The sequence below is a fragment of the Phoxinus phoxinus genome (genome assembly GCF_949152265.1).
Source record: "Phoxinus phoxinus genome assembly, chromosome: 15".
NCBI lineage: Eukaryota > Metazoa > Chordata > Actinopteri > Cypriniformes > Leuciscidae > Phoxinus > Phoxinus phoxinus.
In genome coordinates this window covers 1402416-1416314 of record NC_136890.1, presented here as the reverse complement: position 1 = coordinate 1416314, position 13899 = coordinate 1402416, and the positions used below count along the sequence as shown (strand labels likewise).

The following is a 13899-nucleotide window of genomic DNA, read 5'->3' as shown; positions in this document are numbered from 1 at the left end:
ACTGTTATGCTTCTTATGCGAGATTGCCTGTTAATCTCGAACCACTACTTGACTCTTCTGCGTTGCCACCCGCCTATCAAGAGTTGCTGGCCTCTTCAAATGTAATGCAGTGTCACTTCCACCCCATAGACCAGGGGTAGCCAACCCTAATCAGACACACCTGAACCAGACATATCAGGAAGATGTGTTAGAGCAGGATTGGAACTAAAGTCTGAAGGAAGGTCTGCCATAGACCATATGGCTGAGCCAATAAGTTGCTTGGAACCGGTTCAATTCAAGAAAATCTTTGTTCATTTTCTGCTCCAGTGAGAACTGGAATGGAGAAGTACAAGACCTTCTTTCATTCCTTAACCAGCTGGGGGTGGCATCTTCTTTGCAGGAAACCAGGATGGCTGTCTCCCACTCAACATCAATTACCAAAAGGATGAAGAGGACCAATTGGTTCCAGATTTAGAATCGACATCCATTACTAATGATTAATGACTACTGCTTTTGAACTTCTTTAAAGTGCAACCATCTTTGCCAAACTGTATCTTCAGAACATCTTGTGCATTCACAAGGTTAGAATGTTGGCCAATACAAATACTAGGTAATGCCATTTAGGCTGGTCAATGCATGGGAAAACCCCCAGAAAACAGGCCCAGAACCCAGGGGTTCTGCAATGGTGCTACTGTAGTTTCAAATTAATCATCTGTAAAAATGGGAAAAACCTAGGAAGCCATTGCAGAACGCCTTTACTGCAGAACCACTTCTAACTGAGAAGCCGTCTATGCAGTTTCTGTGGACTGTGAAGGCTGGCCAGGCATTTATTCAGCTAAAGCAGGGATTGAGTTCCATACTCATACTGGCCCTACATGTCTTGAGTTGCTCTTCATAGAGGATGTAGATGCCTCGGACATCACCCTGAAAGGAGATTTGACATCAGAAAACAGGAGCTCTCGGCAGTGAAGTTGGCATTAAAAGAATGGAGACACCCCACTAAGTTTCCCATTTCCAGCAAGACAGCTGAACTTCTGATGCAGCATATTTTCAGGATTCACAGCATCTCCTAGGGCCTGTGATGGGGTCACAGTTCACTTTCCTCTTTAGGAAAGCTTTCAGTCGTCTCATTAGAGAATCCATCAGCCTATCTTCGTTTTTTACCCTCAATTCAATGATCAAACAGGGAGGGTTACATTTATTCATTTAGCTGACGCTTTTATCCAAAGCGACTTACAATTGCTATATATGTCAGAGGTCGCACGCCTCTGGAGCAATTAGGGGTTAAGTGTCTTGCTCAGGGACACATTGGTGTCTCACAGTGGATTCGAACCTGGGTCTCTCACACTAAAGGCATGTGTCTTATCCATTGCGCTATCACCACCCCGGACAGAGGGTTAACCAGGAGAAGACTCTAAGGTTCTTAGCCTGAAAAAAACAGACGACTTCTGCATCTGATTAGGGAAGAGTTCGCTATCAACACCTTATACCATTCCTCTGTAAGTATGTCCCCTTGTGCCAGTTTGGGTTCCTGAAGGAGGGCTTGGACAGCTCCAATTGAACTGCAACAGGAAAAGTCTAATCAGCACCGCAGACCTTGACCGCTACTCTGTCCAGGCCAGAAGGTTTGGCTCTCAGCAAGCGATCTCCCTCTTCCTATTGAGTTTCATTAGTTCCTTCAAGATCTTCCGAAAGATTTAGACACTATGTTGCTGTCTGGGATAGCTCCAGGAACGTCAGGAACTGTTCTTATGGGAGGGGCTCCCGTCTAAACTGACCCTCTCAGCCTGTAGATATCTCTGTGTTTTTAGGATTTTCTAGTTTAGCTGCAAATCATGATGATTACTTTCACTTGTTTTCTCTTGAACGTACTTTGTTTGTCAGCCATTTCTGGGAATGTTGGGTACCCTTGAATCTTTAAGCACCATGCAATCTGGAAGTCCAATGTTTGATTCCTACCTAGAACATCTGTCACACAAACTTGTTCCAGCACCACTCTTTCTTTACTAACTTGTTTGTAAAAAAAAAATCAGACATTTCACTCCTCATCTCATTCCCTAGCATTACAAGTTTAGACCCACGTTCAGTGCATTTTCTTGTTTTCGGTAGAATAGTTTGCAGAGACTTCTGCACCATTATTTGAATACATTTTCTGACACCTGTGGTGTAATCTATTTCAAATAAACTTACCTCTAAAAGACATGCAAAAGCAAAACGAACTGGTTATTTGCTGTACGTGTATTTGAGATGGTCTCTTTCTGTCTAAGTGGCCGGAATAAGCTCCAATGAGGACCAAACTTTATGTAGTTTAGGTCTAATATTTATCATGTTTTTTCTATACACAATTAGTTGATCCCTGGTCTAAGTAACAGGCCTCTTACCGTAACAGAAGTCACAGCTGGACGGACAGTGTTTCTGCATGAGCCTCCTCTTGCTGTCACAATAACCCTTCCTTGCCCAAGAAGGACAGATAAATAATCGATCCAAACATCCTGCAGTGGCATGGACAGAAAAACAGCAAATAAGGTGTCAGGTAATTGTAGAAAGTAATCCAGATTTGACATATTTTGAATCTTTATTTGTGCTTATGTGTACAATACCATAGAGTCGATGTAAGCCCCAGACCTCATCTTGAGTAATTAGCTTGCGGCCCGTCAGTGTGGCATTGAGGTGCATTAAAGCTTTGGTATTCTGGGAATGCATCAATCCCAGTACATGACCGATCTCATGAGCCGCCACGTGAACTAGATCTGTCAGCCACACTCCTGAAACCAACGACAATCACAGACAGAAACACGTTCAAACCGGCTTTTTTATTCCCATGAACTAGAAATTGCATGATTTGCCTTCCAGAATTTCAGAATTCAACGTCTTATTTTTCCAGTAGAAAATCATGTAAAAGTATTCTTGCCAGGCATGATTTGACACATTTCCAATAATAAGTAATTTGTCTATACTAAAAGCAAAAACGCCACACAATTACAGCCAACCAGAACATACTTGGTGTTGAATATACAACTGTGGCTTTATGACCGACAAAATGCTTCAACTCAACCCGGTTTCAGAGGCTAAAGAAATTAATAACTGGAGAATTCAACTGGAAAATTTAGCTTGTTAGTTCTTATTATTTCGACTGAAAACAAGGCACTTGCAGGTTAAGTAGGGGTTTTGATTTGTTTTGTCTGGTCAATTAAATTATATCTCTATTTCTTTTGGCATAATGAACATCGTAACACCCAGGAAACAACAATTTCTGGACTCTTTCTCCAGGGAAGTAAATAATCAGATTTAAATTTTCTTAGTTCACACTGATGCTACGTCTACAATAAATCCGGATACATTTGAAAACTGCGTTTTCGTTTAAACACGCTCTCCGTCCACACTAGCGTTTTCAGGCGTTTTCTGTCGTTTCAGTGTGGATGAAAAACGCTAAATTCACCTCACTAAAGCTTACTGAGATGATACAGACGGAAACATAAATAATAAAGTTATTACGCAACTCTTCTGACAGGATCATTTTATTTAGCAAAATATCTCCATTCACTGATCGTCCAGGTCGCTCTCACTCACCATTATATGTTTGGTGTAAAACGCTAAAACTGCTCTCATGTTCAGCAAATGCGAGTGAATTTTCTGTCATCTGTGCAGGACTGTAATATGAAGAGTGTGTGAAGGAACATATTTTAGCAACACCGGTATAAACTTGAATATCTATTAGTACAATATGCGTCACATGACTAAACTTGCGTCATTGTTTTTAAATACCTCCGTTTTCACAGTCCACCCTACAACACGAAAACGGCATTCATATTTATCCACTTTGGAGAGCATTTTCAAAAAGCTTAGTTTTCATAATTAAAAACGCCATCTCAGTGTGGTGGACGGAAGGACAAAACGGAGAGAAAGATGCGTTTCCTAACGGAACCGTGTCAGTGTGGACATGACCTCAGTGGGGGAAACAACACCTGCCTTTGTTCCAGCTGAAGCGCATGTTTCCCAGAATCCAGTACTCGTCGTCATCGAAGTGGATCTCTCCGGTCTGAGGGAAGAAGGCGTGGGCCAGTTCGCCGGTGATGCCGTCGAAGCAGTGGTGTAGGTAGGACTGCAGACAGTCGGTGTGGTTTACGGAGTAGAAACCTGCCGGAAGTAAACCAACCAATAAGATCCAAAGATCCCATTCTATACGCATTATAGGCAAGCAGATATTGCAGATTTGTTTGTGTTGCCATCTCAGAATTAGCCCCAGTGAAACACTTTTCTTCTCAGTTCAACCACATCACAAATGCTGATCATTATTCATGATGATTATGTAACAGAGGATTAATCTGGTGTTGGTCTTATTATCTTGCCAAACGCGCATCATTCTGTGTTACTTTAACCCTCTTGTCAGGTTTTGGGTTTTGTTTCTTGTCACTGTCATGTTTCTGTGTCTTGTCATGTGATCCCTGTTTATCATGTGATCCTGCCATGTGTCTTGTCATTGGTTAATCGTGTGATCATTGTCTTGTAATAAGTCTGTGTATTTAAGCCCTCATGTTTGCCCTGTCTTTGTCGAGTATTGAATGTTTCCCGTTCTCGTTCTCGTTCTCCAGTTTCATGCCTCGTCATGCCTTTGTTTTATGTTTGATTATATTTTGGAATTAAAGTTGCATTTGGGTTCACTTCAGCTTGCCTCCAGCGGATTAGATCATTACACCTCTGGTGCTGTTCGTGTGGTGGTCAAAAATGACCATATTTTTTATTTTAATTAAATTAATTTAAAATTTAAATTTAATTTTATTTAAATTTAAATTTTTTATTAAATAATAACTATTTATAGGGAATTTTATGGTACAAAGTTATAATTATGGAATAGTTATGATCCATTTGTTAATCACTTTTTGAGCATAGACCTGAAAACTCATAAATATTGAATGCTTTGGAGCACAGACTTAAGTTTGGTCTCTTTTTAAAGGAGACACTTGGCAGATCATTGCTGAAGTGAAAAAAAAGTTAAAATACAAAAAAATAACTAAAAATAAGTGAGATAATTATAAGTTTTATATTGTGAAAAAAGTATAAAAATACAATTTTGAAATTTAATATGAAATATGTTTTCCAAACCATGTTTTACTCTAACTATTAGAAAATCAAAGCCATAAATCTAAACAAGTTGTTTTCTAAATTTGAGGTTGATAACTAAGTCAAAGTCAAAAATAAACTTTGACTTTGATATCTAAAAAAAATAGCTTTCAGTGAGAGTTTGTTTGTGCGCGGCACAAAACGTTTCCACTAGATGAAATTCGCATCACATTCGTTTGCAATGCGCTCATTTGACTGCGAACGATAGTGTGACTATATTTTTTAAAAGGGTAACTAAACCCTAAAACAACTGTTTTTAGTTAATGATCTGCAAGAATGGGGCTTCATAAATGCTGTTAATTGATTCGAGTACATTTTTTGACATTTGGGTATAAAGTGTTTTAATTGTAAAATATATGGTGTAAAAACGTCTTGAGTGCTGCCCTCTTCAGGTTCGCCCTCGCCGCCCTGCCAATGACGCCGTGGAAAGATTTGTGGATGCTCTGATGCTCTGATGTAGATCGAATGCTTGGTCTTTTTTTAAACTTTATTTAAAGGGGCCGCAAAGCAAACAAGCATGTCGATCATTATTTTCGCAGAAAATTGATCGATGGAAAGAACTTAACAATTATAGTGACATGTTTGCTAATGAAATAAACCAATTAAAAGCCGTTTGTGGGGTGTGGCTTTTGTGTTCATGGTTAAGTGCTATTCTAATTTGTATTCCCGCTGAAAAACAAGCGTTCTAGCACGAAAATCTTGCATATATAGTGTTGCGTGCCTTATCAAATTCAAATGATCAACCTCTCCTCTATTTTGCTTGGGAAGTAATGTGGTCGGAACCAAAGTTTACACTGCGTTCCCTAGAATCCTCTCAAACGGAGCACTTCTACATTCCGGTTGGTTGTCGCCGGTTGCCGCGGAACCGCGTCATAGCTCATTACCATAAAGTTGACCTAACTTCAACTCTCCTCGCCGTCCAAGGCTCGCCGCCGGCTCTCATTGAAAATGAATGACTTCCGGCCACTTTGACGCTCTCGCCGGCGGCGGTGTGAACGCACAGTTAGTGAGTCTGACAGCAGCTGTCAATCACTCCGTCACTGCGGGTCTCAGGTGCACGCCCCCCCCCCCCCCCCCGCTCAGCCCCGCCCTCGGTTCGTCCCCTGAATCTCCGCTGGGCTCTGCCCACTTTTCCAGCATTTTTCAAATATTGCCAGTGTCAGGCTCTGTGTGTCAGGGCCATTTTACCTTTTCGAATCATGTCCATGATTTTTGTGTGTGTGTGTGTGTGTGTGTGTGTGTTCACACAGCAAGTGCCAAAACTTTTACCATATTTCGTTCCTTTCCGATGAAGTAAAATATTTTAAAAAATCTAAACGTACAATGTTTTGGTCTAAAATGACGGAACACAGCCAACTGCAATAAACAAATGTATGGATGTGGTCGATGTACCGATTTTGATGTCCGCCTCTTGATCGGAAGGGACTTCACGGAAGCTGAAGGGCGAGACGTCGCTCCACATGGAGAAGGCCTTGGAAACGCCTCTCCTCGTGTCACTGGCATTCAACAGATTCCTGGGAAACGACAGCAGTCTGCATAGACACAACAGTGATGCACAAACACAACAGTGATGCACAAACACAACAGTGATGCACAAACACAACAGTGATGCACAAACACAACAGTGATGCACAAACACAACAGTGATGCACAAACACAACAGTGATGCACAAACACAACAGTGATGCACAAACACAACAGTGATGCACAAACACAACAGTGATACGCAAACACAACAGTGATGCACAAACACAACAGTGATGCACAAACACAACAGTGATGCACAAACACAACAGTGATACGCAAACACAACAGTGATGCACAAACACAACAGTGATGCACAAACACAACAGTGATACGCAAACACAACAGTGATGCACAAACACAACAGTGATGCACAAACACAACAGTGATGCACAAACACAACAGTGATGCACAAACACAACAGTGATGCACAAACACAACAGTGATGCACAAACACAACAGTGATGCACAAACACAACAGTGATACGCAAACACAACAGTGATACGCAAACACAACAGTGATGCACAAACACAACAGTGATGCACAAACACAACAGTGATGCACAAACACAACAGTGATGCACAAACACAACAGTGATGCACAAACACAACAGTGATGCACAAACACAACAGTGATGCACAAACACAACAGTGATGCACAAACACAACAGTGATGCACAAACACAACAGTGATGCACAAACACAACAGTGATGCACAAACACAACAGTGATACGCAAACACAACAGTGATGCACAAACACAACAGTGATGCACAAACACAACAGTGATGCACAAACACAACAGTGATGCACAAACACAACAGTGATGCACAAACACAACAGTGATACGCAAACACAACAGTGATGCACAAACACAACAGTGATACGCAAACACAACAGTGATACGCAAACACAACAGTGATACGCAAACACAACAGTGATGCGCAAACACAACAGTGATGCACAAACACAACAGTGATGCACAAACACAACAGTGATGCACAAACACAACAGTGATGCACAAACACAACAGTGATGCACAAACACAACAGTGATGCACAAACACAACAGTGATGCACAAACACAACAGTGATGCACAAACACAACAGTGATGCACAAACACAACAGTGATGCACAAACACAACAGTGATGCACAAACACAACAGTGATGCACAAACACAACAGTGATACGCAAACACAACAGTGATGCACAAACACAACAGTGATGCACAAACACAACAGTGATGCACAAACACAACAGTGATGCGCAAACACAACAGTGATGCGCAAACACAACAGTGATGCACAAACACAACAGTGATGCACAAACACAACAGTGATGCACAAACACAACAGTGATGCGCAAACACAACAGTGATGCACAAACACAACAGTGATGCACAAACACAACAGTGATGCACAAACACAACAGTGATGCACAAACACAACAGTGATGCACAAACACAACAGTGATGCACAAACACAACAGTGATGCACAAACACAACAGTGATGCACAAACACAACAGTGATGCACAAACACAACATTGATACGCAAAGCAAAGTTAACAAAAATATACATCTATTGGTTACACTTTATTTCTATAGTCCACTTTGGACATTCTACTGACTATAGGTAACTTTGTTACTTAGGTTAGTTTTAGGTGTTAGAGTTCGGGTAAGTAGAATACGTTTACATGTATTTACTCATAGCCAATAGAATGTCTAAGAATGTGTTTATCCATTTATTCCCTGATAATAAAAATACCCCCAAAAAATTTGGCCAATCCTCAGGTTGTTGCAAAATTGTATGAATTTCTTTCTACATGGATCACAAAAGATTTGGGTTATGTTTTTTTTCTATAGTCCACTTTAGACATTCTACTGACTATAAGTAACTTTGCAACTACAGTGGGGAGAACAAGTATTTGATACACTGCCGATTTAGCAGATTTTCCCACTTATAAAGCATGTAGAAGTCTGTAATTGTAAATGTTCTCTTCAACTGTGAGAGACAGAATCTAAAACAAAAATCCAGAAAATCGCATTGTATGATTTTTAAGTAATTAATTTGCATTTTTTTGCATGACATAAGTATTTGATACATCAGAAAAGCAGAACTTAATATTTGGTACAGAAACCTTTGTTTGCAGTTACAGAGATCATACGGTTCCTGCAGTTCTGGACCAGGTTTTCACACACTGGGGATTCTGGCCCACTCCTCCATACACACCTTCTCCAGATCCTCCAGGTTTCGGGGCTGTCGCTGGGCAATACGGACTCTCAGCTCCTCCAAAGATCTTCTATTGGGTTCAGCTCTGGAGACTGGCTAGGCCACTCCAGGATCTCGAGATGCTTCTTACGGACCACTCCTCAGTTGCCTTGGCTGTGTGTTTCGGGTCGTTGTCCTGCTGGAAGACCCAGCCACGACCCCTCTTCAGTGCTGTTACTGAGGGAAGGAGGTTGTTGGTCAAGATCTGGCGATATACGGCCCCATCCATCCTCCCCTCACTACGGTGCAGTCGTCCGGTCCCCTTTGCAGAGAAGCATCCCCAGAGAATGATGTGTCCACCTCCATGCTTCACGGTTGGGATGGTGTTCTTGGGGTTGCACTCATCCTTCTTCTTCCTCCAAACACGGCGAGTGGAGTTTAGACCAAAAAGCTCTATTTTTGTCTCATCAGACCACATGACCTTCTCCCACTCCACCTCTGGATCATCCAGATGGTCATTGGCAGACTTCAGACGGGCCTGGACATGCGCTGGCTTGAGCAGGGGGACCTTGCGTGCGCTGCAGGATTTTAATCCATGACGGCGTAGAGTTACTAATGGTTTTCTGTGAGACTGTGGTCCCAGCTCTCTTCAGGTCATTGACCAGGTCCTGCCGTGTAGTTTTGGGCTGACCCCTCTCCTTCCTCATGATCATTGATGCCCCACGAGGTGAGATCTTGCATGGTGCCCCAGACCGAGGGAGATTGACCTCATCTTGAACTTCTTCCATTTTCTAATAATTGCGCCAACAGTTGTTGCCTTCTCCCCAAGCTGATGCCTATTGTCCTGTAGCCCATCCCAGCCTTGTGCAGGTCTACAGTTTATCCCTGATGTCCTTACACAGCACTCTGGTCTAGGCCATTGTGGAGAGATTGGAGTTTGTTTGATTGAGTGTGTGGACAGGGGTCTGTTTGATTGAGTGTGTGGACAGGTGTCTGTTTGATCGAGTGTGTGGACAGGGGTCTGTTTGATTAAGTGTGTGGACAGGTGTCTGTTTGATTGAGTGTGTGGACAGGTGTCTGTTTGATTGAGTGTGTGGACAGGTGTCTGTTTGATCGAGTGTGTGGACAGGTGTCTGTTTGATCGAGTGTGTGGACAGCTGTCTGTTTGATTGAGTGTGTGGACAGGTGTCTGTTTGATTGAGTGTGTGGACAGGGGTCTGTTTGATTGAGTGTGTGGACAGGTGTCTGTTTGATTGAGTGTGTGGACAGGTGTCTGTTTGATTGAGTGTGTGGACAGGTGTCTGTTTGATTGAGTGTGTGGACAGGTGTCTGTTTGATCGAGTGTGTGGACAGGTGTCTGTTTGATCGAGTGTGTGGACAGGTGTCTGTTTGATCGAGTGTGTGGACAGGTGTCTGTTTGATTGAGTGTGTGGACAGGTGTCTGTTTGATTGAGTGTGTGGACAGGTGTCTGTTTGATTGAGTGTGTGGACAGGGGTCTGTTTGATTGAGTGTGTGGACAGGTGTCTGTTTGATTGAGTGTGTGGACAGGGGTCTGTTTGATTGAGTGTGTGGACAGGTGTCTGTTTGATTGAGTGTGTGGACAGGTGTCTGTTTGATTGAGTGTGTGGACAGGTGTCTGTTTGATTGAGTGTGTGGACAGGTGTCTGTTTGATCGAGTGTGTGGACAGGTGTCTGTTTGATTGAGTGTGTGGACAGGGGTCTGTTTGATTGAGTGTGTGGACAGGTGTCTGTTTGATTGAGTGTGTGGACAGGTGTCTGTTTGATTGAGTGTGTGGACAGGAGTCTGTTTGATTGAGTGTGTGGACAGGTGTCTGTTTGATCGAGTGTGTGGACAGGTGTCTGTTTGATTGAGTGTGTGGACAGGTGTCTGTTTGATTGAGTGTGTGGACAGGTGTCTGTTTGATTGAGTGTGTGGACAGGTGTCTGTTTGATTGAGTGTGTGGACAGGAGTCTGTTTGATTGAGTGTGTGGACAGGTGTCTGTTTGATCGAGTGTGTGGACAGGTGTCTGTTTGATTGAGTGTGTGGACAGGGGTCTGTTTGATTGAGTGTGTGGACAGGTGTCTGTTTGATTGAGTGTGTGGACAGGTGTCTGTTTGATTGAGTGTGTGAAGAGGTGTCTGTTTGATTGAGTGTGTGAAGAGGTGTCTGTTTGATTGAGTGTGTGGACAGGTGTCTGTTTGATTGAGTGTGTGGACAGGGGTCTGTTTGATTGAGTGTGTGGACAGGGGTCTGTTTGATTGAGTGTGTGGACAGGTGTCTGTTTGATTGAGTGTGTGGACAGGTGTCTGTTTGATTGAGTGTGTGGACAGGTGTCTGTTTGATTGAGTGTGTGGACAGGTGTCTGTTTGATTGAGTGTGTGGACAGGTGTCTGTTTGATTGAGTGTGTGGACAGGTGTCTGTTTGATTGAGTGTGTGGACAGGTGTCTGTTTGATTGAGTGTGTGAAGAGGTGTCTGTTTGATCGAGTGTGTGGACAGGTGTCTGTTTGATCGAGTGTGTGGACAGGTGTCTGTTTGATTGAGTGTGTGGACAGGTGTCTGTTTGATTGAGTGTGTGAAGAGGTGTCTGTTTGATTGAGTGTGTGGACAGGTGTCTGTTTGATTGAGTGTGTGAAGAGGTGTCTGTTTGATTGAGTGTGTGGACAGGTGTCTGTTTGATTGAGTGTGTGGACAGGTGTCTGTTTGATTGAGTGTGTGGACAGGTGTCTGTTTGATTGAGTGTGTGAAGAGGTGTCTGTTTGTTTGAGTGTGTGGACAGGTGTCTGTTTGATCGAGTGTGTGGACAGGTGTCTGTTTGATTGAGTGTGTGGACAGGTGTCTGTTTGATTGAGTGTGTGAAGAGGTGTCTGTTTGATTGAGTGTGTGGACAGGTGTCTGTTTGATTGAGTGTGTGGACAGGTGTCTGTTTGATTGAGTGTGTGGACAGGTGTCTGTTTGATCGAGTGTGTGGACAGGTGTCTGTTTGATCGAGTGTGTGGACAGGTGTCTGTTTGATCGAGTGTGTGGACAGGTGTCTGTTTGATCGAGTGTGTGGACAGGTGTCTGTTTGATTGAGTGTGTGGACAGGTGTCTGTTTGATTGAGTGTGTGGACAGGTGTCTGTTTGATTGAGTGTGTGGACAGGTGTCTGTTTGATCGAGTGTGTGGACAGGTGTCTGTTTGATCGAGTGTGTGGACAGGTGTCTGTTTGATCGAGTGTGTGGACAGGTGTCTGTTTGATTGAGTGTGTGGACAGGTGTCTGTTTGATTGAGTGTGTGGACAGGTGTCTGTTTGATCGAGTGTGTGGACAGGTGTCTGTTTGATTAAGTGTGTGGACAGGTGTCTGTTTGATCGAGTGTGTGAAGAGGTGTCTGTTTGATTAAGTGTGTGGACAGGTGTCTGTTTGATCGAGTGTGTGGACAGGTGTCTGTTTGATTGAGTGTGTGGACAGGTGTCTGTTTGATCGAGTGTGTGGACAGGTGTCTGTTTGATCGAGTGTGTGGACAGGTGTCTGTTTGATCGAGTGTGTGGACAGGTGTCTGTTTGATCGAGTGTGTGGACAGGGGTCTGTTTGATCGAGTGTGTGGACAGGTGTCTGTTTGATTGAGTGTGTGGACAGGTGTCTGTTTGATTGAGTGTGTGGACAGGTGTCTGTTTGATTGAGTGTGTGGACAGGTGTCTGTTTGATTGAGTGTGTGGACAGGGGTCTGTTTGATTGAGTGTGTGGACAGGTGTCTGTTTGATTGAGTGTGTGGACAGGTGTCTGTTTGATTGAGTGTGTGGACAGGTGTCTGTTTGATTGAGTGTGTGGACAGGTGTCTGTTTGATTGAGTGTGTGGACAGGTGTCTGTTTGATTGAGTGTGTGGACAGGTGTCTGTTTGATTGAGTGTGTGGACAGGTGTCTGTTTGATTGAGTGTGTGGACAGGTGTCTGTTTGATCGAGTGTGTGGACAGGTGTCTGTTTGATCGAGTGTGTGGACAGGTGTCTGTTTGATTGAGTGTGTGGACAGGTGTCTGTTTGATTGAGTGTGTGGACAGGGGTCTGTTTGATTGAGTGTGTGGACAGGTGTCTGTTTGATCGAGTGTGTGTACAGGTGTCTGTTTGATTGAGTGTGTGGACAGGTGTCTGTTTGATCGAGTGTGTGGACAGGAGTCTGTTTGATTGAGTGTGTGGACAGGTGTCTGTTTGATCGAGTGTGTGGACAGGAGTCTGTTTGATTGAGTGTGTGGACAGGTGTCTGTTTGATTGAGTGTGTGGACAGGAGTCTGTTTGATTGAGTGTGTGGACAGGTGTCTGTTTGATTGAGTGTGTGGACAGGTGTCTGTTTGATTGAGTGTGTGGACAGGTGTCTGTTTGATTGAGTGTGTGGACAGGTGTCTGTTTGATTGTGTGTGTGGACAGGTGTCTGTTTGATTGAGTGTGTGGACAGGGGTCTGTTTGATTGAGTGTGTGGACAGGTGTCTGTTTGATTGAGTGTGTGGACAGGTGTCTGTTTGATTGAGTGTGTGGACAGGTGTCTGTTTGATTGAGTGTGTGGACAGGTGTCTGTTTGATTGAGTGTGTGGACAGGTGTCTGTTTGATTGAGTGTGTGGACAGGTGTCTGTTTGATCGAGTGTGTGGACAGGTGTCTGTTTGATTGAGTGTGTGGACAGGTGTCTGTTTGATTGAGTGTGTGGACAGGTGTCTGTTTGATTGAGTGTGTGGACAGGTGTCTGTTTGATTGAGTGTGTGAAGAGGTGTCTGTTTGATCGAGTGTGTGGACAGGTGTCTGTTTGATCGAGTGTGTGGACAGGTGTCTGTTTGATCGAGTGTGTGGACAGGTGTCTGTTTGATCGAGTGTGTGGACAGGTGTCTGTTTGATCGAGTGTGTGGACAGGTTTCTGTTTGATCGAGTGTGTGGACAGGTGTCTGTTTGATTGAGTGTGTGGACACGTGTCTGTTTGATTGAGTGTGTGGACAGGTGTCTGTATGATCGAGTGTGTGGACAGGTGTCTGTATGATCGAGTGTGTGGACAGGTGTCTTTTATACAGGTAATGAGTGGAGAACAGGAGGGCTTCTTA

At 43.5% G+C, this 13899-nt stretch overlaps 1 protein-coding gene across 2 annotated transcripts in view; it reads right to left on the bottom strand.

The window, feature by feature from the left end:
• Positions 1-13899, bottom strand: part of mmp23ba (matrix metallopeptidase 23ba) — a 30361-nt gene that overhangs the window by 3145 nt on the left and 13317 nt on the right. For both annotated transcript variants that reach the window (XM_079637807.1, XM_079637808.1), the window contains exons 3-6: positions 6493-6632; positions 3949-4116; positions 2580-2744; positions 2361-2471 (exon numbers count right to left, since the gene is read on the bottom strand). In XM_079637807.1, coding sequence (XP_079493933.1) covers positions 2361-2471; positions 2580-2744; positions 3949-4116; positions 6493-6632 — 584 coding nt within the window. The remainder of the gene's footprint in view (positions 1-2360; positions 2472-2579; positions 2745-3948; positions 4117-6492; positions 6633-13899) is intronic.